At 39.5% G+C, this 21,445-nt stretch overlaps 1 protein-coding gene and 2 non-coding genes across 3 annotated transcripts; all 3 read left to right on the top strand.

Moving 5' to 3' along the window:
• The first annotated feature begins 140 nt into the window (after positions 1–140).
• Positions 141–20,515, top strand: LOC112192063 (DNA polymerase zeta catalytic subunit). Its single transcript, XM_024331586.2, has 29 exons — positions 141–343; positions 534–616; positions 796–853; positions 1,181–1,230; positions 1,355–1,467; positions 1,545–1,587; positions 2,155–2,223; positions 2,332–2,487; positions 2,615–2,786; positions 2,873–2,964; positions 3,047–3,403; positions 3,606–5,058; positions 5,328–5,555; positions 5,767–6,116; positions 6,282–6,424; positions 6,643–7,234; positions 7,622–7,768; positions 8,063–8,338; positions 8,465–8,572; positions 9,040–9,245; positions 9,484–9,787; positions 9,872–10,486; positions 10,614–10,772; positions 12,858–12,864; positions 16,315–16,939; positions 17,183–17,300; positions 17,390–17,742; positions 18,195–18,293; positions 18,784–20,515. The coding sequence occupies exons 1-29, from the start codon at positions 244–246 to the stop codon at positions 20,189–20,191; spliced, it is 8,484 nt and encodes a 2,827-aa protein (XP_024187354.1). The 5' UTR covers positions 141–243; the 3' UTR covers positions 20,192–20,515.
• On the top strand, positions 11,709–11,870 carry LOC112195545. The gene has a single exon (XR_002934602.1). It is a non-coding gene; the product is annotated as a U1 spliceosomal RNA (small nuclear RNA).
• On the top strand, positions 12,475–12,665 carry LOC112195553. Its single transcript, XR_002934611.1, has one exon. It is a non-coding gene; the product is annotated as a U2 spliceosomal RNA (small nuclear RNA).
• Positions 20,516–21,445: the final 930 nt, after the last annotated feature.

Here is a 21,445-nt window from a genome sequence, read left to right on the forward strand (position 1 = left end):
TGGGTCGACCCGATTAGTTCCGCCAAATCGGACTTTCTTCGGGTCAAATCTGCAAAAGACCCACCCACCCACCAAACTCTTTGAAAAATAAACCGGGTCGGGTAACCGCTCTCTTCGTTGCGCTCGAATCAAAACCCCCTCCAAAATAATTCTAAAACCTTCCATAACCGCCCCGCCCTTCCACTCTCTCTCTCTCTCTCTCTCTCTCTCGTGGTCCATTTCCGTCATTTCGCACAAAATCCGATGCCGCCTTCCGACGGCTTCAGCGTCCGGATCGTCTCCGTCGACTTCTACATGGCGCCGCCCATCCCTGGCCTCGATATCTCCTACAGTAGCTTCCACGGTACGAAATCCCTACCCCAAAACGACGCCGTTTTCACTCAATTCGCTTAGATTTTTGTCCTAGCTCACTTGCTTGGATTTCCAGTTGTTTACTCTTAAAATTGTGGAATTTGATAGTTCTTTGTGACAAGTGACAAGTGTGAGTGTGATTATGGCTTTTAATTTATTTATTTTTTGAAATATTTGTGAAGGTGGGAAGGTGAATGAGGTACCTGTAATAAGAATTTACGGCTCTACTCCGGCCGGTCAGAAAGCTTGTCTGCACATTCACAGAGTAAGATTGTTACTTTATTCTTCTTCATTGAAAAATTCTTATTTTTTTTAGGTCTAATTCTAGTTTACTGTTGCATAAAATGGTTGAGAAATATAACATCTTTGTTAAAAGTAGTGCAGTTGTGCTGTGATTTTATTGATTTTTTTTTTTGCGCTAATTTTTTGTTGTTTATTTTGTAGGCATTACCATACCTATTTGTGCCGTGCAAAGATATACCGAATCAACCACATCAGAAAGGTATATAGCATGTTTAGAGCTAGGGTGATATTGAAAAATGGATTGAGTAGACTCCTAGTAAGAAGGGGTTAAGGCCTTACTAGGTTGATAATGCAAGTTTTGTATTTATGATTAGGCTTAGTGTCCTTTTGCAAATTTCTGTAATGGAGTTGTTGAGTTATTTTGTGTACCTAGGATGTGGCCCGTCAGCATTCTGATAATTCCTCTATATTGCAGTTGAAGCTCTTTTATTTGATTTTTGCTGTGATTATGATTTAGGTACCTTTGTTTTGGAAAACAGATGTGATGCATGAATGCTTCCTCTCTTTTTTTCCCCTAAATGTGCAGGTGATTCGTACACATATGATATATCTCTTGCATTAGAGAAAGCTTTGAAGGTATGGCTCATTGCTGTAGAGAGGGTGCTCTCTGCAATAATGTTGTATATGTGTTTGTGGTGTTCTGCTTGACATAGCTGGTACTGAAAGTATGAATCAATGAACTTTGTATGAACACTTACAGCTCAAAAGCAGTGCTGGTTCAAAGCGACAACATGTACATGGTTGCAGCCTTGTCCACGCAAGGAAGCTTTACGGTTACCATTCATCAGAGGAGGTGTTTGTGAAGATATACCTGTATCCTTCAGTCATTCTTGATTTATTTTCTTAGCGGTCCAGGAGTTTTTTATGTGACACCTTGACAAGAAACTAAGCTATTATCCACATGATGTGACTCGCGCCGCCAATCTTCTTCTGGTGCTGTTCTTGAACATCTTTCTTATGTTTTAATTACTGTTTGAGATCAATTATTGTTAGTTGATATTGGGTTTGAACTATATTTTACCTCTGCTTGCATGTTGTGGTCTTTTTCTTCTTTTGGCTGTTAAGTAACATACTACTTAAGATCTTTTTGGTACTCTATTTTTCTGGAAGCATCACGTTGAATGACATGAGGTCATAAATTCTTAGGATTGATTCGAAGCTTCTGATTCTTTTTACTTATTACTTTTTTGAAGTTTATAGTTTTTTTTTTTGGCCTGCTATTCAAAACTCTCTTATCAATCAAACTTGCAGATTCTCTTTAGAAACCCAAAATTGAATTTTTGATGAATGACATCATCATTATCAAATCCGCTGCATAAAGTTCCTATTAGTTCTTGTATACGTTTTCACTTCTAGCCTCCTTATTATGAATTTGAAATTTAGTTATCATATATGGATATATGCATATGAAATTGTGAATCACACTTTTTATGGTCTTGGTTTAGCTTTTACATAATACATAACCGAGTCTATGCATGAATACCATTACTTGCTTTTCAGGGAGGTGCAGTTCTTGATAAATGCTTACAGCCCCACGAATCACACATTCCCTTCATTCTCCAATTTATGGTATGAGATTTGCGCATTAGTTATTGGGATATCTTTGCATGTTTCTTATTAAGAGTATCATTAGAATGATCTTTTTTCTGTCCTGACTCAAGCTTCTCTTCTTGGTAGATTGACTACAACTTGTATGGGATGGGTCATCTGCATCTATCAAAACTGAAGTTTCGTCATCCAATGCCAGATGCTTTTACCCCTAGGAGATCTTTTTACAATGGACTGCCCGGTCAGGACATAGATAATTTAACTGGGATGTCTACAGATGTCCAGGTCAAGTTTGTTTCTTCCCTTTCCAAATGACTTTGGACAAGCATTAGCAGGCTGATGCTCTTCACTAGGATATTTTAATGAGGATTATGTGTCATTAGTTGAATGATGTTTGGGAACTTTGCTTTAGGCAGATATTAGTGACCATCTGCTTTTTGGTTCACCGGTTTGGATATCGTCCACAATTCCAGTAGACTGGACATGGCTTTCTTCTGGTGATGTTGAGGCTTCATCAAATAGAGATGTTAACTGCACTAAGCGACAAAGTATTTGTGAACTCGAGGGGGATGCTACTGTAGATGGTTTGTTAAATGCACAAATGGTGTCTTCGTAGTTTAATTACTATTTTTCTTTTCTCATATGATCAAGATAATTTATGGTTTTGCAGAGATACTCAATCAGCAGTTCAAAATGTATACATCCCTCTCGCAAACTCGTTCTGACGTGAAAATGGTTCAATCGCTTATACCAATTTGGGAGGTTTGTTGTCATCATTTATTTGCTATCTTTCCATGTGTTTTTAGATGTATTATAATTCTTATGGCTTTCTGTTGGTTTATAGGAGTTTGAGAGAAATGGGATACACGAGGCAGCAATATCTTCTAATCCTGCTAAACCACTTCCAGAAGATGTTTTGAAAACTTTATCACTTGGTCCAGAATTTAATGAGAAACTTGTCAAATTGCATTTTGATACAGAAAACTCTTTGCGTTTAACTCAATTAAAGAAAGATGTAAAGTCTATGCACCAAATGACCTCTCCAAAAGATGGAGGAAATTCTGTTGGACTTCGAACTGATAATCTCAATTATGGAGAGATGATGGGATCTCTGTTGACACAAGGTTCTACTGAAGAGACGGATGCAAAACTGAATAAAGAACTGCCAGCATCTCAAGCGATTCAGACATTAAGTATGAAGGTATATAACTAGCTCTGGCTAGTTAGCGGTATTGCTCCTTATTGAAGTTACTGCTATAAGTAGTCTTGATGGATTTTAACTAACAGTTTCTACTGTGGTGGAGTCATGGAGATAATTATTTGGAGCTTTGATTCTTATTTTCAACAATTAAGAATGTGGTTATTGAAATTGTCTTCTGCATTGATAAGCCATATGTTTTCAGGCTGCAGATAATGAAGCACTAGCTCTGCTTAGATGGCTTGCCACTTCTCAGGCAGCTGATGATTTGAACTCCGATGATGAACTTGTTCAGGAGACAATACTGAGTCCTTTGTTGCCTGCAACAACTATTGACAAAGTTCTGGAGAAAGCTAATATGGATTATGAGAGTGAATCCCAAAAGGAATGTCAGGACATCCTTGATTCGGTTGGTGACTTTGAGGGATCAAAGGAAAAAGATTCTTATCCCACTGATCGGAACTGTTCTTCCAAAGTTGAACCTGCATGTATGATTCTCCAGGTGAATGGTACCGGGGATCATGTTCTCTCAACTCCATCTCCTTGTGCCGGATCAATCGAAAATTTTTCTGAAGTAGAGATGAAGAATGAACTTAGGACTCCTGAACCCCAGGTTACGAAAGATGGTCTAAGCTCCAATCATAAACACAAAAGGAAAAAATTATTATGGGGCTCTTTACCTTTGTCTGCGGCCCAAAAGCTGAAGACTGAGAGTGAACCTGTCAGTTTGTACAAGGAAACTAAGGATCCTGTTGGTACAAGTGCCTCCTCTGAAAGTGAAGTGAGAAAACATGCAGGCACTGATGCTTGTGATAGTACGTTGGGAAGATGCTCTCTGCGGGACTTGATGAGGAGAAAGCGATCTTATCGAATTGAGCCACCTGAAAAAGAAGATACACTTTATCAAATGTTGCATTTTGACGAACTTAATGGGAAGTCTCGTGATTCTTTAGCTGACAGGCTATCATTAGCCCGACACTCAGTAAGTCATGAGGCTGATGATGTTAAAATAACCAATTCTGGCTGTTCCTTGTATGGTAAACTTCCACTTTTGTCTGGCAGTGTCAACTCTTTAAATGCAAGTACGTTAGATGGAAAATTTGACACAAATATCAAAATTGCTGCGGAAGTTGGCACTGGAGCAATTGCTCAACATGGGAACATCTTCACAGGCTCTTCTGAAGCTCCACCTGTGAATACAGGATTCTGGCAATTAAAGCCTGACAAGCTCGAGTCTGAAGCTTCCCTTGGCTGTTGTGAAACTTTCAACAAATCTAATGCTCAGACTTCCAAGTCAGGTGCTGAGGAAAACTTTTTTGTTGATGAGAGTCTTCATAGTTCTGCTGCTGACCCTGAAGCTTCTTGTGGAGATGGTCACACTGGAAGGGGCATTGATGGCTTATCTTCCAGAAGTGGAGTATCCGAGATACCTTTTGAGATTGGCACAAATGTCACAACTGACAAAACTGCTTTAAACAATGAAAGGTGTGGTAGCCAGAAACTGGGGAGAGATTCCTTTTTATCTGGGCTTAGTAACTTGTTGCCCTCGATCATCCAGTCTGATGATAAGGACTTAATTGGCATGACCTTCTCTAGGAAACCCCCAATTGCAGACTGGAAGGATGGGGGATTTCTGAGTTCTTCATATTTACAAGAGGGTAATTTACTAGCTTTTGAAATCTGATAAACTAAAATCGTTGGAATGGAATTTGAAAACTTTGTGAGTGTTTTACCCATGAAATTTGCATTAGTGTTTGTTATGCATCCCTTAAAAAATTTGAACCATTGGTTCTGTCTTTCACGTTAAGTTATTGGTTAAACATGCTTAATATCAGACCTTATTCCATTTATTTGTTATTGCTCCAGTGTCATGTTGTAATGCTTGTTTGAAATTATTGCTGATGAGCATTTATTTTTTCTATTCTAGAAGGAGCTTTGGATGATATTCTCCCATTTTTTGTGAGAGACTGCCAAAATGAGACAGACATCGAGAACAACTGTGTTAGAAATAGTGAGTCTCATTCTCATCAAGAATCTGCCTTAGGTGTCCCTACTCACTATCAAGCTGATGGCTCTTGTTTGTATCTGTTAACACCTGCAATTTCACCTCCTTCTGCCAAAAATGTATACCGCTGGCTGTCAAGAGGTGACAAAGGTACCTGCTAGACATTTCTTTGTTGGGCCTATTACATTTTGGAACTTTTTAACTCTTGAGACTTGGTTATTGACTTCTAGGTACTACTTCAGAAAACAGTGCCATCAGAAGTGTGAATCTGAAAATAGTAAACTAGTTATGTGTTCCTGGAAAATAAAATTTACACTTTGGAAAGTAGGAATTTCTTACCAAGTGTGTATAAATCATGCAGGATCTTCTGCGAGTTTGACTGGTTCACAGAATTCTTTGCCTAATGATTTGAACGAGCCTTCACTCAAGTATGATTCTGTATGTGATGTGCAACCTAATCTACCCCAAGGACCTCAAGTAGATCATAGAAATCTTGAAGCAGAAAGGATTCCTTTTTGTAATGACATGACAGAAGTATTGGAAAGAGAAGCCGATGTTATAAGAGTTAAAACATACCCTGACCGCTCACAAGATAGTTCTCAGATTTCAGGTCCAGATGGGAGATCAAAATCCACTCCGCTTAGTCAAACTGGATTTCGAGACCCGGCAAGTGTTGGCAGTGGCCAGCAGCTGACGTTGTTAAGTATAGAGGTATATTCCACCAATTTTGTTTCCTTCTTTTTTATTTGAATTTAGTAATTTAAAGCAACGCTTTTTCCGGAAAGTTATATGAATATATGCTGCAATTAAAATCACTTGGTTCAAATTTATATACATTTACACAGTCCAGCTTGAAAGTGGAACATTGTTTGACAGGTTCAAGCAGAATCTAGAGGTGATCTTCGACCCGATCCTCAGTTTGATGCTATCAATATTGTATTGCTTGCTATTCAGAATGATTGTGACTCCATCGTTGAAGTTCATGTACTTATGCACAGCGATGCTGAAAATTGTCAGAGGTAGAAATCATTATTCCTATATTGAAGATCTAATGTACTTTTCAAGATTTAGTAATTTGTTACATTATCTAGTTTTGAGGAAAATATGATGTAATCACTGGAAAGCGATAAGCACCTTTGTAATATGTAAGATCCCTGAAGATAGTACGGAGCAATAGATGTTTTCTAGGTATTATTACTAGACATTTTATAGAAGAGTTTTATGCTTGTTTTTCCAGGAGTCATGACGGGATTTCTGACTGCAAGCTGTTTGTGTTTCATGAAGAGAAGTACTTATTTCATCATTTTATCAAGTTTGTATGCTCGTTGGACCCTGATATATTAATGGGTTGGGATATTCAAGGTGGTTCCCTTGGTTTTTTGGCTGAAAGGGCATCACATCTTGGTATAGGTTTACTCAACAAGATATCTAGAACACCATCTGAAGCCAAGATGGTGGCTGAGGATTCAGAAGTTCCGGAGAAAGTCTTACAAGATAACCTGGCTGCTGACTCAATTGTTGCTGATCCAGTTGTATTAGAAGATCCAATAATTGAGGATGAATGGGGACGGACTCATTCCAGCGGTGTCCATGTTGGTGGTAGAATTGTACTGAATGTCTGGCGGCTGATGCGCAGTGAAGTGAAGCTTAATATGTACACAGTTGAAGCTGTTTCTGAAGTTGTGTTGAGGCGGAAAGTCCCATATATTCCTAATAAACTACTCACAAAATGGTTTTTAAGTGGTCCTGGAAGAGCAAGATACCGATGTATCGAATATGTGAAGGAGCGAGCAGAATTAAACCTTGAGATGATGAATCAATTAGATATGGTATGATAATATACTTCTTTTTGGAATGTATATGGCTGTCACCTGCTTCCTCTGTGTGTGTGTGTGTGTTTGGTGGACTTTAGGGTGAATTTTATGCCTTGTAGGTGCGTACACTTGGATGTCAAGTGAGATATGAGGTTGCTTGTCTTTTAAGTGCCGTTTTTTAAAACTTCTCTTTTCTTTTCTTTTTTCTATTGAAGCATGACTAAAAGTATTCTAATTGTTCTGATCTTTCTTCCATTTGTCTTTACAAGACTCATGATGCTATTTCTGTTGCCCTGGATTAGTCAATACAATATTTCGATGTTGACAGTATCATGTATTCTTCTATAAAAATTTCGTATTGCTCCGATTGTAATGAGATTCATTATGACTTTGCTTTTGCAGATAAATCGAACATCAGAACTTGCACGTGTCTTTGGGATTGACTTTTTTTCTGTTCTCTCTAGAGGCTCCCAATACCGTGTTGAATCTATGGTTCTGAGACTGGCACATACACAAAACTATCTTGCCATTTCCCCTGGGAAACAACAGGTTGCACTGAGTTAATTTCAATCTCTCTCTCTCTCTCTCTCTCTCTCTCTCTCTCTCGACTGATGCATGATGCTGAGTTGTATTTTGTTATATAATGGTATTTGGTCTTCGTAACTGGATTTTTGTCACCTGGTTAATTTGTTTCATTCTGTAAATTCTTTAGAATTTCTCAACATTTTTCATTAGTTTCTTTGCTTTGCCATTGGGTTCTAGTGCGTGAGATGATACTTGCATAATGCACTTATCTCTACATTAGGTTTTGCGATTGACTGTATGATGACTTATTTGATGTAGGTAGCTTCGCAGCCAGCAATGGAATGCATCCCTCTTGTAATGGAACCAGAATCTGGTTTTTATGCAGATCCAGTAGTTGTTTTGGATTTTCAGTCTCTTTATCCATCAATGATAATTGCATACAACCTTTGCTATTCTACATGCCTTGGAAAAGTTGCGCCATCAGAGCCAAATACACTTGGTGTCAGTTCATTTTCACCAGATCCACATGATCTGCATGATTTAAAAGAGCAAATACTGCTTACTCCAAATGGTGTTATGTGTGTGCCAGCAAAGGTATTCTTATTCTATGTTTTATGCTTTACAGTTTTTGTTTGCATATAAAAAGCATGCATTGTATGTTAGCATGCACTCAGAAGAGAGATGAGATAGAGAGTGACATCCTTCCTTGATGTGATACAGGTCCGTAAAGGCGTACTGCCACGCTTATTGGACGAAATATTGTCAACCAGAATAATGGTTAAACAAGCAATGAAAAAATTGTCTCCATCACAGAAAGTTCTTCACAGGGTATGGAATAAAAATTTATATAATTCTGTACATTCTTAAATCATAATTTCTCGGCGCTGGTTCTTGGATAAGGATCTCATATGCAAATGCTTGGATTATTTACTTATTCACATTCTTATCGTATTCCGTCGTTAGAATCTTTCTTTACTTGCATTAAAATTGATGCAAGCAATTTGTTGACCAAACCTTTGAAGCTTGGATATATATCTTTTAAGGTTGATTATTGGTCATCCTCTCTTAACACAGGAGACAGTTGAATTACAAGATTATTGTTTCCTAATGTATGTAAGAGGCTTCAAAGTATGATTTCATCTTTAATAATGCTTATTGAAAGAATGGACATTGGTCTTTCAATGATTTTATCTGTAATAACACTTCTTCAAATAACGGACCTTATTTTTCAATAATTGTTGTTTTAAGTATCCCCCAGCTTTGAGTCATCCTACTCACCAGGTATTCTTCTCCAGATATTTAATGCAAGACAGCTTGCACTAAAGCTGATAGCAAACGTGACATATGGTTATACAGCTGCTGGATTTAGTGGCCGCATGCCTTGTGCAGAGATTGCAGACAGTGTTGTTCAGTGTGGCCGTAGCACACTTGAAAAGGCTATTTCATATGTAAATGCACATGACAGGTGGAAGGCTAGAGTTATTTATGGCGACACAGACAGGTATGCTGTAAATTTGTTATTAGAAATGGGACAAAAATCTAGAGCCAATCCGGAATTTTCATGATTTTTCATTTTTCTGTATATTAAGCAACAAAGCATATATCATAGTTTAGTCTTTAGACTTGATTGTTTTTTGGGTGTGGTCTATTTGGGTGATTTTTCTGTTAATCAATTGTTTCTCTTGCTCTTGCACGTTTTTGATGATTAGTAAATTTGTTACTGGCGTTGTGCCTTGCAGCATGTTTGTCCTTCTAAAAGGCCGCACTAGGGAAGAGTCTTTTCAGATTGGACAGGAGATTGCATCTGAAATCAGTGCTATGAGTCCGACTCCAGTTGCTTTGAAGATGGAAAAAGTTTATCAGCCATGCTTCCTCCTCACCAAGAAGCGATATGTTGGTTACAGTTATGAAAGCCCTGGACAGAGTGAACCTATTTTTGATGCTAAAGGCATTGAGACAGTTCGCAGGGATACATGTGGGGCTGTTGCCAAGACAATGGAGCAGTCTCTGAGACTTTTTTTTGAACATCAAAACATGCCTGAGGTACAGGTGCATGCGTTAAGGCTCTTTCTAAGGGTACATGCTTCATTTACTAGTTTGGGTGATCACCTATGTTTTTGTGCACAGGTCAAAGCATACTTACAGCGCCAGTGGAAGCGAATTCTTTCTGGAAGAGTGTCCCTTCAGGATTTTGTATTTGCAAAAGAGGTTCGTCTAGGAACTTACCGTGCTAGTGGTTCATCACTTCCACCAGCTGCAATTGTTGCTACGAAAGCTATGAGAATTGACCCTAGGGCAGAACCACGTTATGCAGAGAGAGTACCTTACGTTGTAATACATGGGGAGCCTGGGGCCCGTCTGGCTGATGTGGTTGTGGATCCTTTGAACCTCCTGGCCACTGATTCACCCTATAGACTAAATGATATCTATTACATCCAAAAGCAGATAATCCCAGCTTTGCAGCGAGTGTTTGGGCTTGTTGGAGCTGACCTGCAGCAGTGGTTTTCAGATATGCCCCGCCCAGTAAGGGAAGCTTTTGGAAAACGCCCCTCTTATGCTTCAAATCCACACCGAACCAGAATTGACTATTACTATCTTTCAAGGCATTGCATATTGTGTGGTGAGTTGGTCCAGGGATCAGCCCATCTATGCAATCAATGTGCTGAAAACAAAACTGCTGCAGCAGCAGCTATAATCGGAAGAACTTCAAAGCTGGAGAGAGAGATGCAACACCTTGCTGCTGTAAGCACTCTGATTGATTTATCCTTTACTGAAGTCCTGAACGATATTAGATCATGCAACTTGTTTCCTTTCAGACTCTCTCTGCTCTGTTATGACATTAGTTTTACTGATATGTATTGTCTTGCAGATCTGTCGACATTGTGGAGGTGGGGACGCGCTTGAAGGAAATGGCATCAAATGCACTTCTCTTGCATGCTTAGTGTTTTATGAGAGACGCAAAGTTCAGAAAGAACTGCAGGGAACTGCTTCTGTTGCTGCAGAAACAGGTTTGTACCCTCAATGTTTGGTTGAGTGGTTTTGAAGACTACAACTAAACCCGACTTGATTGCTGAAATCTGAAGACTACCCTGATGAAATTTTCCAAATGTGGTGTTGTATAAAGGTGTATAGTAGCATAGATGTACATTATTACGTTCTTCCACTTCCCTCATCTTGTAAATGCAATCGAATGAACAAAGTAGATATGCTCAGAGTTTGTGTTAACTCGAGCTAGTGCATATTTAACTAATACTGGCAAAATACAGCTAACAAGTTTGTAGAAAAGGTTCCCTACATCAGTGATTTTTCTGTAGCTCAAACTTAATATCAGTTTTTCAATCTTGCTTTAGTTTATCCATTTATGCAGCCATCTTAATACGCAGCTGGCATAGTTTTAACTTTTAAGTTTTATCTATATAAACAATTCCAATTCTAACTAAAGTAGCTTCAGGCTGACAGTTGAGAACTCGGAATCCCCTTGCAATAACTCCGCCTTCACTAGTAGAAAATGCACTGGTCCAACTTATGTGTTCATGCTTGTAAAGTCAAATCTGTGATCCCTTTCAGCCAGTTTCTTTCTGAATCTCTCCGAGGCTTCCACTGTTTTAGTATCTGAAGTTTGCTCATTTGAGTATTTCGTCCCCAACAGTTCATCAGTAGAATGCATAGACCAGTGATGAATGAAATGGCAAGGCTCTACAGCTATTATACGTGGCTCAATCACTGCATGGGTATTCAATCTGTGACCAAAAAGGTAAAGGACAATTATTGGGATCCCACTCCAAGTAAGAAGATGAACTCAAAGCTTTAGCTTTCGATATTTGGGGTCTATAGCCAGCGACATAAGCATATATTTTGTTGCCCAAACAGGGTTCTGTCAGTGGTGCTTGTGTTCCACATCGGTGTCAAGTGACTGAGAAGGTTCAAAGACGAGTATAAAAATCAAAAGGATGCACTTATTCAATTACTTACCTGGACGGGGTCAATGGACGATCAAGAAGGTTCATGGCCTAGGTTTGTGACCTCCATTGCACTTGGGAGGGGTGCTCGCCTATGGTCTCCTCATAGTAGGAGAGCCAACGTCATAATTTCTTTCTGTGGGGGCTTGCGTTCGCGCAGCCCCTGCCGCAAATACTATCTCAAAAATTCACTTGGTTTGGTAACTTGATTACCTTTTACTGCTCTAATGAACTTGGTTTTTCTACATGTTACTGTATCTTGACAATTGTTAAGATATTATTATATCCACACTATATTCTAAGTGACTCAGTGAGATGTAAAAAGCATGGTAGTGTAATGTTCGAAGCTAATGCAACATGAAAACCTTAATAGTAATTTTTCATGTTTCTGTAAGAACTGCTAAGCTGCTTGCCCAGAAAAGTCAATCTTCTGGTTTCTACGGTAGCGAGGAGTTGAAATCACTTTTGTGTTATGGTAACAGTAAAACAAACATCCGCAGCTGTTCTTTGCAGACAGGAGATGATTAAACAGCCATGGATTCTATTGGTTTACAAGACTAAGAATTGGGGTAGAGTAGTAATTAATTGCCATGCTTGCCTGAGATTTAAGTATCATTAATAGGTCTGAGGGACACAGGTTTATAAACGTAGGCAAATGTGCAGTTTGCTCTTTGTAAACGTTGTGCCTCCCACATCGTCATTGTTGTGGTGAAATAGAACTGAGGTGAGCGAGGTTGCTGATAAAAACTGAAGCCCACCACAAATTTAACCATATCTTTCTCGGCTTTTTGGCTAAGATCAAGTATAATATCTGTTCTTATTAGTTTAATATCTGATAGATCAATAATTTACATAATATTAAATTAATTTTTTTAAAAAGTGAGTTCACTGTAATAGCTTGCTATTGGGGCTCATATGTGTCATCCTTGTCTTGCACTATTGCAAGGTTTGGTGCACCCTAACAAATTAAGTTCAAATATTGGGCTTTAACTCAAAAAGTATGCAGATGGTAGAAAATTGAGCATGGTTAACGTTCATAGCAAATATAACATATTCTAACTCGTGTAATGTGCTAGATGGTAGAATTTTGAACAGTGATTAACGTTTATAGCAAATGTAACATATCTTAAACTAACTCAAGTGTAAGGTGCTAGATGCATGGTTTAACTTTCTGCACTAGACCCGCAATCTCTGAGTCTGAAGTGGCTGAGCACAACATGAGGCTATATATGCAGGGCACCTCTCCAACTTTGCCGATAAGAACAAGGACATGAAAGAACCTCACCACAACGCAGAGTCACAAGGCCACCTGAAGCCTGTGCCAGATTAATGAAACCAAATCCCACAAGGTTGGCGGTCGATGAGACAACACCCTTACAAGGATTATGAGCTGCACCACATGCGGAGATTAAATAACCTTCATGCAGCGCTGAGGACCCTAGAGTTGTTGTGACAAGCAACGAACACTCGGCAATATGATGAGAAGATTACCGTGGAACTCAGAGAGGGAACTCGAGATTGGATTTGCGGCCGCCCACTCAAGTTCCCTCTAGGACTGTATGAATTGGTTTTTGAGGAAATACATTGACGTTATATTCTCACAGAATACATAAACGAAGAGAAACAACTTACAAATCATTATTAATTAGTATATAGTAGTAGATAAGTAGAAGAACAAATTAAATCCGTGAGTCCATAAGTGATAGCCATAGCCATCCACCCTCCTAGGAATACCCTTGCACAAGACCTCAGTGTCGTGAGCTGTCAACCGTGTGCAGCACTAGATCGGAATGATTATGTCTACCTTTCAGAATTGACAACCAATCTACAACTAGGATTAATGATTCATTGAGCTGTAGTGTTAGTGATAGATCAGTGTAGTGAGCTGTATGCTCTACTTTTGTAATCCTATTTATACTTCAGTGTAAGATGAATAGAATATACCCATTTACTCGATATCTAACTTGGTATCGGACTCATCCAACCCAGCAAACTGCAGCACCGCCTAGACCTGCAGATCATCTCAAACCTCAGCAACTTCACTGAAAAGTTATCAAGTTCTCCAGTTGAAGAACAACACCATCATAATCTCAAACCTCAAGGCTCCAGATCGATCACTTTCTGTTGTCCAGTCGGCTTCGTCTTCAGCCCAAGACCGCTGCTGATCCTCTCATCAATCCGGTCCGGCATCGTCCATCAATCAATCCCGGCGTCACTGAAGAGCACCCAGATCGTCGGCAAGATCGCCGTCTTCGTCTTCAGGTCGTGTTCCTTCTCCAGATCGGTCACTCAAGCCTCCAGATCGACCAACCCAGATCAGATCGGCTTCATCTTTCCTTCGCTCAGCCCGCTGTCGCTCTGGCCCAGCAGCCCACCGATCATCTCTGTCCCAGCAGCCCACCTATCGCTCTAGCAGCCCGCTGTCGCTCTCTCCTCTCACCGGTGCCGCCCTTGAAGAACCCACCCATCTCCTTCACTCGCCGGTTCCCAGACTCGGCCTTCACTTGCCTCCATCTTCCCGTGCACCAGAACTCCACTTTGTTCTGATTCTGAGGTTATAATTTTTTCAACCCGTGCAAACCCAAAAAAAAAAAAAAAAAAATTATTATTGCACGATCTGTTGCGCTGCATACTCGGTGATCGTGTGATATTCCTTCTATATTATTGCAATGGGCGGTAATGAAAGAAAATGCCAGAGTTCTAAGATCAATGAGGTCCAGAAAGTTGAAGTTTCTGTCCGAAGTTTAGCCGGTGGTTCTTTTGAGGGTATGAAACTCAATGGTACCAATTTTCGAACATGGAAGAAGATTATGTCCGTCTATCTTCGTGGCATACACAAGATAGGGCATGTGCCTGGAACAACCAAAGCTCTTAGTGACAAGGATGTGGATGCCTATACTAAGTGGGAGGATGATGATGGATCTGTAATGGCAATCTTATTCAAAGCCATGACTAATGATGTGCTACAGTTGGTGGAAGCAAGTACATATCAACAATGCCTAACTTGATTAGTGTGGCATATACATATCAACAATGTCTAACTTGATTAGTGAGTCATAAAATGCCTTCTGAGAAATTCATTTGGTAAGTATATCTGCGAGTTGCTCTTCAGAAGGAACAAAGGAAAGCTGACAAGCTTGGCATCAAGCTTCTCTTTTATAAAATGACGATCAACCTCCACATGCTTAGTACGATCATGCTTCCACCAACTGTAGCACATCATCAGTCATGGCTTTGAATAAGATTGCCATCACAGATCCACCATCATCCTCCCACTTAGTATAGGCATCCACATCCTCGTCGCTAAGAGCTTTGGTTGTTCCAGTCACATGTCCTATCTTGTGTATGCCACGAAGATAGACAGACATAATCTTCTTCCATGTTCGAAAATTGATACCGTTGAGTTTCATACCCTCAAAAGAACCATCGTCTGAACTTCGGACAGAAACTTCAACTTTCTGGACCTCATTGATCTTAGAACTCTGGCTTTCTCTTTCATTACCACCCATTGCAATAATATAGAAGGAATATCACACAATCACAAAGTATGCAGCGGAACAGACCGTGCAATAATAATTTTTTTTTTTTTGTTTTTGGGTTTGCACGGGTTGAAAAAATTATAACCTAATCATACAAATCTACCATAAATCCACGAATCAAGATACATACACGAACCATAATTAGACAAAATAGAGAGAGAGAGAGAGAGTAACCAGAATGATATGAAAGGCAAAAGTGAGAGGGAGGGAGCTAATTAAACGAAATTGAGGGAGGGAGGGAACGACCAGAATGATATGAGGTACGGTTCCTAAGAGCAAATGCAGCAGTGGACCAATTGGAATTAAATATATAGAACTGCAACTCAGAAGCCTGGAGATGGAAATTATTATAGGTAGGTGGCGGGTAAGTAACTAGATAGTTAGGAAACGTCATTGTTGAATAGTACTGACCTAATGGCTGGAAGGAAATGGTCGGCATGCATGTTAAGTCTGGCTCCGTTTAATTTACGGGAGTGAAGTCATCACAAACCAATTTGTTTGCGTAATATTTTTGCTGGCCCGAAGTACCTAATTGAAAGTGCGCATGCCTTTACGTACTGTTTCTCGATTTCTTTAGTCGTCGTCGTCAGAGTCTCTGTTGGTCGTCGATCTCAACGTCTGTTATAGTTGTCATCGGTGTCTTCGTGACACCAAAATTATCCTCTTTATAAATGAGATGTCATGATTTCAACTATACGTTATGTAATTAACAAAAGAAAATATTTTTGCCGTCCTCAATTGATTGCCCCATGCTAAACCCCGGTCATGTTTTTCTACCAATCAACTTCTTTTTATTTTGTAATTGTTTTTTGCTCTTTCTCCAAAAGATGATGAGTGATGACAATTATGTGATATTAGTATTAAAAAGCTGGCCTTATTGGAAATTTATTGAGAATTCATTTTAACGATTTAGTGTGCTAGAAGAACAAAGATTAGACTAAACTTATAATTAATCAATCAAAGTATAGCTTTGTTTTTTTTTTTTGTTGAGAAATGCTCAATTAATCAAAATTCCCAAAGTAGTTTCTTAGCACAAGGGTGTTAAACCCTTAAGAACCAAGGAGGGTTTAAGAGCATAGGCACTTCACCACACTCTCTCTCTCTCTCTCTAAAATGGCACAATCTCCGTACTCTCTACTCCTCCTCAGGCGTTTGATCTCTCGCTATTCCTTAAACCCCAAACCCTCTCCGCCTCTCTTCTCTCTCCTAAAACCCTTCTCTACCTCCTCCTCGAACCCAAACCCTTCCTCTCTCTCCGCTCGCCTCAGCTTCGTCTTCGACCAAATCGACGCCATTGAGAAAGACCGCTCCGACAAGGACCAAACCCTCCAAAAGATCCGGGCTTGGCGCGAATCCAAAAACCCCCAATCCCCAGAATTAGGGTTCGAAAATGCCCGCCTCGATTCGATTGGTCCCTCCGCCGCCGCCGCCGACGTGGAACCGGAGAAACCCGCGGCGGCGGTGAAGAAGGAGGTGGAGGTGGTGCACCCGTGGCCGGAGTGGATTGAACTGATGGAGAGGCTGGTGCAGCAGAACTACTTTGACCATAGGAGGAAGGACGAGGACAGAATGGTCCAAGAAATGGGCTTTGATGCCTCTGAAATCCATGATGATTCCCAGGGTTTGGATTTCAGGGATTTCAAGGCTGTTCATACTGCCTGTCTTAATTTCGGGAAGGACCGGTTTGATATTTTCAGGTGTGTAGAAATGTTCACTGTTTCCTCTAATGAAATATGAACGCTTTAGCTTGCATTGTAGTTCCGAAATGTATGTAGTTCGAAAATGTGAGTGTGTTCGTTTTAGATTGATTTACTGAATGAGTTTTGTAATTTCTCATTTTGTTGTCGAAGTAGCTGTTGCTAATGCTTGTGCTGGGTAGCATTTGGTTGTGTTTAGTGTTAGTATAGTTGGTAGATTCTGAGTCGTATAATTAATTTCAGGTCCTTGTCGAGACAGGATATTCAAATTTTGGTGGGTTTTGGATGCCCGAGTACGGACAAGAAGGTGGTTTTCTCTTCGAAGCTGTTAAGGAAGCACACCCACCTCGATGAAGGAGATGTGAGTGCTACCTAGACTAATTCCTGGTATTTAGTGTTTTATGTTGCTTGACTTAGCATTTCAAGTAATATGTGTTCTTTTTATGCCAGGTATGTAGTTCCTGCAGTTTAAGGAATTCCTGTGAAAGAGCATATTTGATTACTAACAAAGAGGATGAGGCGCGGACTATTGATATAATGCGTGTTTTATTGACTTATGGCTTTGATCCTATAAATGGATCAGTACAAAACAGGTCACTTCTAAAACAAAAAACCATTAAAACTGTAGTCCGTAAGTTGCTTCATCAGGTTGTCAAGCTGAGTTCAGTTCCAATAGATCCTAGTCTACCTCCTCCGGTGATTAAAAAGCCACCCCCAAAAGTGAAGCAGCCTCCTCCCCCTCCAAGAAAACGAGTTGGACGTGATGACATTGAGATGAAAAAAGGGGACTGGCTATGCTCTAAGTATGCTTCTTCTAATTATCTTTCATTTTCTTCTTTCTGTTCATGGCCAATTTCTTTCTTGTCTATCATTAGTACCGTGTTTAGTAATGTACTTGATGATGCATTTCAGTTTTATGTGTTCCTTTCCTAGCTGCCAGGTCAAACTTAAATTATTCTACCCATGATGCATTAAAGCACCCTTGTAAGTATCTACAACTTAGATTTAAGTGTCAAATAGCAATGATTTATTGATTGTGGCCTTGGCTATGATATGTTGTAAAATCTGCTCTGCTACCCTCCACCACCACAATTTTCCCCTTTTTCTTTGAGAAATACTTAACTAACTGATACTGTTAAGTTTTCTGTGTAATTAAGAAGCATAGATGAATTTAAAGAGCTCATTATCTTGTCAGTCAATTTTTATTTTGGGAAATTTTCTACAATTTGCTGAGCATGCTGAATATTGGTATCAGGTGCGACTTCATGAATTTTGCCAAGAACAGCCTGTGCCTGCAGTGTGATGCCAAGCGTCCAAAGAGACAGCTGCTTCCAGGAGAATGGGAGTGCCCAGAGTAAGATATCGTTCTAGTACTTTACATTTTCTCCCTCTTGGGATTGTTCATTTTCTGTTGAGACAAGAATAGATGATGAATAGTTGTAGTTTTCATGCCTTCACTGAGTTCATAGTACCTACGGTGGGATGTTATTTTAGATTGTGCTGTTGTCCTATAATTATAGTAGTAATGTTTGTCATTTTATTTTATGTTCATCAGGGAATTTAATTAAGCATTTTTACGTCTAGATTCTATTGGTTTAGCAGAATAGATGAAGTTTACTTGATGGCTATTAAACTTGTCCCACAGGCTGACATCCTTTACAAACCTCGCATATGTTGGTTCTTGGCCTCTCCCATGATCTTTTATATGGGCACTTTAGAGACACATTCACATCTTTACATGATCTTTTATATGGGCCCTTTAGAGACACATTCACATCTTTACTTAAGCTCATTTTGGTTTACAAGATGCTTGCTTTTGCTTATGTATTTCCGTTATATGGCAGGTGCAACTTTTTAAATTACAGGAGAAATATGGCATGTTTTCATTGTGATTGCAAGCGCCCACCTGATGAATATATTGAGAACAACATGCAAGAAAAGCAACGTGGCCCTAGGACTAGGATGGATAAGACTGCGATTCGGCCTGAGGCCTCTAATGCCTGGAATTTTGATTTTGATGACAATGAGTCAGATGGGGCAGATGTTGCTGCTTTTGAGTATGCGGATCCAGTAATGAGTGAAGGGTCTCTCGACACCCAGGCTCAAGGGGAAAATTTTCGACGTCCTGAATACGATTTCAGTAAAAATAGGAGAGTGTCAAGGGTTGACAATGAAGAATATTCTGATGCTGACACTATTAAGCCAGGCAGAGGGTTTGATGATTTTGATGATGAAGATGATGATATTGACAATTACGAGTTGGACACTCGTCCTAAAGATACAGCACAGAACACTTCTTCAATTGATTTTTCTGAATTGGAGGGATCTGAATCAGAAAACAGTGAAGGTCCAGACAATAATTTGCATGCTCGCAAAACACTCTCTCCATCTTACAATAAGCCATCTAAGTATATGCATCGACGGGCAGCATTATCTGTCTCAGATGATGATGAAATTGATTTAAATTCTGACAAAGACCTTTCAGTTCTTCGCAACCGAAGATCAAGTCATGTTGCTGATTCTAGATCAAGAGGTAGGGGTAGAAACTCAACTAGTCCATCAAAGAGAGTAAGCTTTGTATCTGATGATGAAGCTGGGCTCTACTCTGATGTGGATGATGATCTAGATCAAAATATTAGATCCAGACAAGGTAAACTGAACAAATTGAGTTCTGGGAGAAAAGACTTTCAGAGGAGAAGAAATTTTGATAGTGAAGATGATTCAATGTCTGGTTCAGATTCAGAGAATGACGATTTTCATTCTCATAAAAATAGGCACAGAGGAAATAAACCAAACAGTTTCAAAGGTGCACAATTTAAATCCAGCGGAATGAAGAGTGGCAGGAAGAACTCTTTCAGCGATGATGACTTTGATAGACCAACCCGAGGGTCTCGTGATAACAGAGGATTTCGAGGGAATGATTTTGATGGCAAGAGAATGAGTAACAGAGGTGTTGATAGGCAGAATTTTAAGGGGCCTAAAAGAGAAGCATTTGGAAATGGTGGTAGGAGAAACTCTTTTGGTGACGATTTTGATAGATCTAAACAAGTATCTCGTGGTAATAACAGAGGATTTCGGGAAAACAACTTTGATGGGCAGAGAATGAGTAACCGTGGCTTTGATAAACACGATTTTAAGGGACCTAAAAGAGAAGGATTTGGAAAGCAGCAGCGTGAAAGATTTAATAATGATTGGGACAAGGACAGGGACTTTGGTAACTTTAGCAATAGTCGACGCGTTATTGAAAGATAGATCCATGATAAGAATTGCTGTGTGGTGAACCGCCATTGTTTGTTCCTGCAGTGATGCAGCAAGCTGCCTCTCATATTAATGGAACAGTTACCGAGGACACGAGGATGTATGGTCAGTTCACCCTTGCGCACGTCGGAGCAGATTTCCCTTTACGAATTTGAATTCTCACAATCAGAAATCATTTTCATTGCGAGGCAGGATCTCTTCAAGGTTGGGATATGTAACTGGTAGTTTTGCTTTAGCCGGACTTTGCCTCCTCAGACTATAGCATTATGTCTCATATATAATATCAATCCAAGTTCTTCAGAAATTTTTGCAAATGAACTTGGTATCTTATTTCCAAATTTCCGTAGCATGACCTTTGGGATGATCATCTTCAGTCATCTGCAGCACAATTTCAGTGGCGTTCACCTAGAGAACACACGTAAAGATTGTTCGCGTACGGTTTAAAAAAAAAAAAATTAAAATGAAATATGAAATAAGGAATTCTTTAGTAAAATGGCGTTTATATAAAACATAGGTAGCCCTTTCACAAATTAATTTTTTTTTTTTGTTATTTTAAGAAATTACTTGTAAGGTTCACTTTTCGTTCACATCCTCATTTCAAGAGAGAGAGAGTTCAATTGTAAGGTTCATTTTACGATATTAATTATATCTCCTCAGAAAATTTAAGAAACAAAACGAGAGAGAGAGAGAGAGTAACTTGAAGAAGCGAGTTGTTTGCATACCTTGTTCTCCCATATCCACCATTCATGTGAAGGACTTGCTCCACCTCCATTGGATGTTTGCTTTCAAAGTTTCAAATGCTCCTCCTCTTTAAACACGAATTTAGCTGCTAATTAAGAAGACTCCGGCCCACAGGGGCGGAGCTACATATAGGCCAGCTTTGACACTTGCCTAAACTGAGTTTTTCTTGTTTACCTTGATTTATATATGTTGGCTGAAGGAAGCTACTTAAAACATAACAGAAAATGGCAAAACCAGATGAATCTTGCCTTACCTAGACTGAGTTTTTCTTGTTTATCTTGAATCTTGCCTTACCTAAGAAACCTTTCAAAAAAAGAAACTTTTCTGGATCCGCCACTGTCGGCCCATATATATACTAGTTAAGGTGGCACGTGAAATAACAAATAATAGAAATAAGAAAATGAAAGAAAGTAGGAATTAACAGAACAATTTCAAATTAGTGATACCATCCCAAACTTAAGCCTAATCAATTAGGTTCTTGCTCTTTTCCACCATTCATTGTAAAAA

This window comes from Rosa chinensis, chromosome 3 (genome assembly GCF_002994745.2).
Source record: "Rosa chinensis cultivar Old Blush chromosome 3, RchiOBHm-V2, whole genome shotgun sequence".
Taxonomy (NCBI): Eukaryota; Viridiplantae; Streptophyta; class Magnoliopsida; order Rosales; family Rosaceae; genus Rosa; species Rosa chinensis.

Excerpts from the sequence above, each read along its gene's own strand:
- LOC112192063 (XM_024331586.2), top strand. The coding sequence starts at position 244 with ATGCCGCCTTCCGACGGCTTCAGCGTCCGGATCGTCTCCGTCGACTTC. Across the intron at positions 5,059-5,327 it reads TTCTTCATATTTACAAGAGG|AAGGAGCTTTGGATGATATT; the intron begins GTAATTTACTAG and ends TTTCTATTCTAG. Across the intron at positions 7,235-7,621 it reads TGATGAATCAATTAGATATG|ATAAATCGAACATCAGAACT; the intron begins GTATGATAATAT and ends TTGCTTTTGCAG.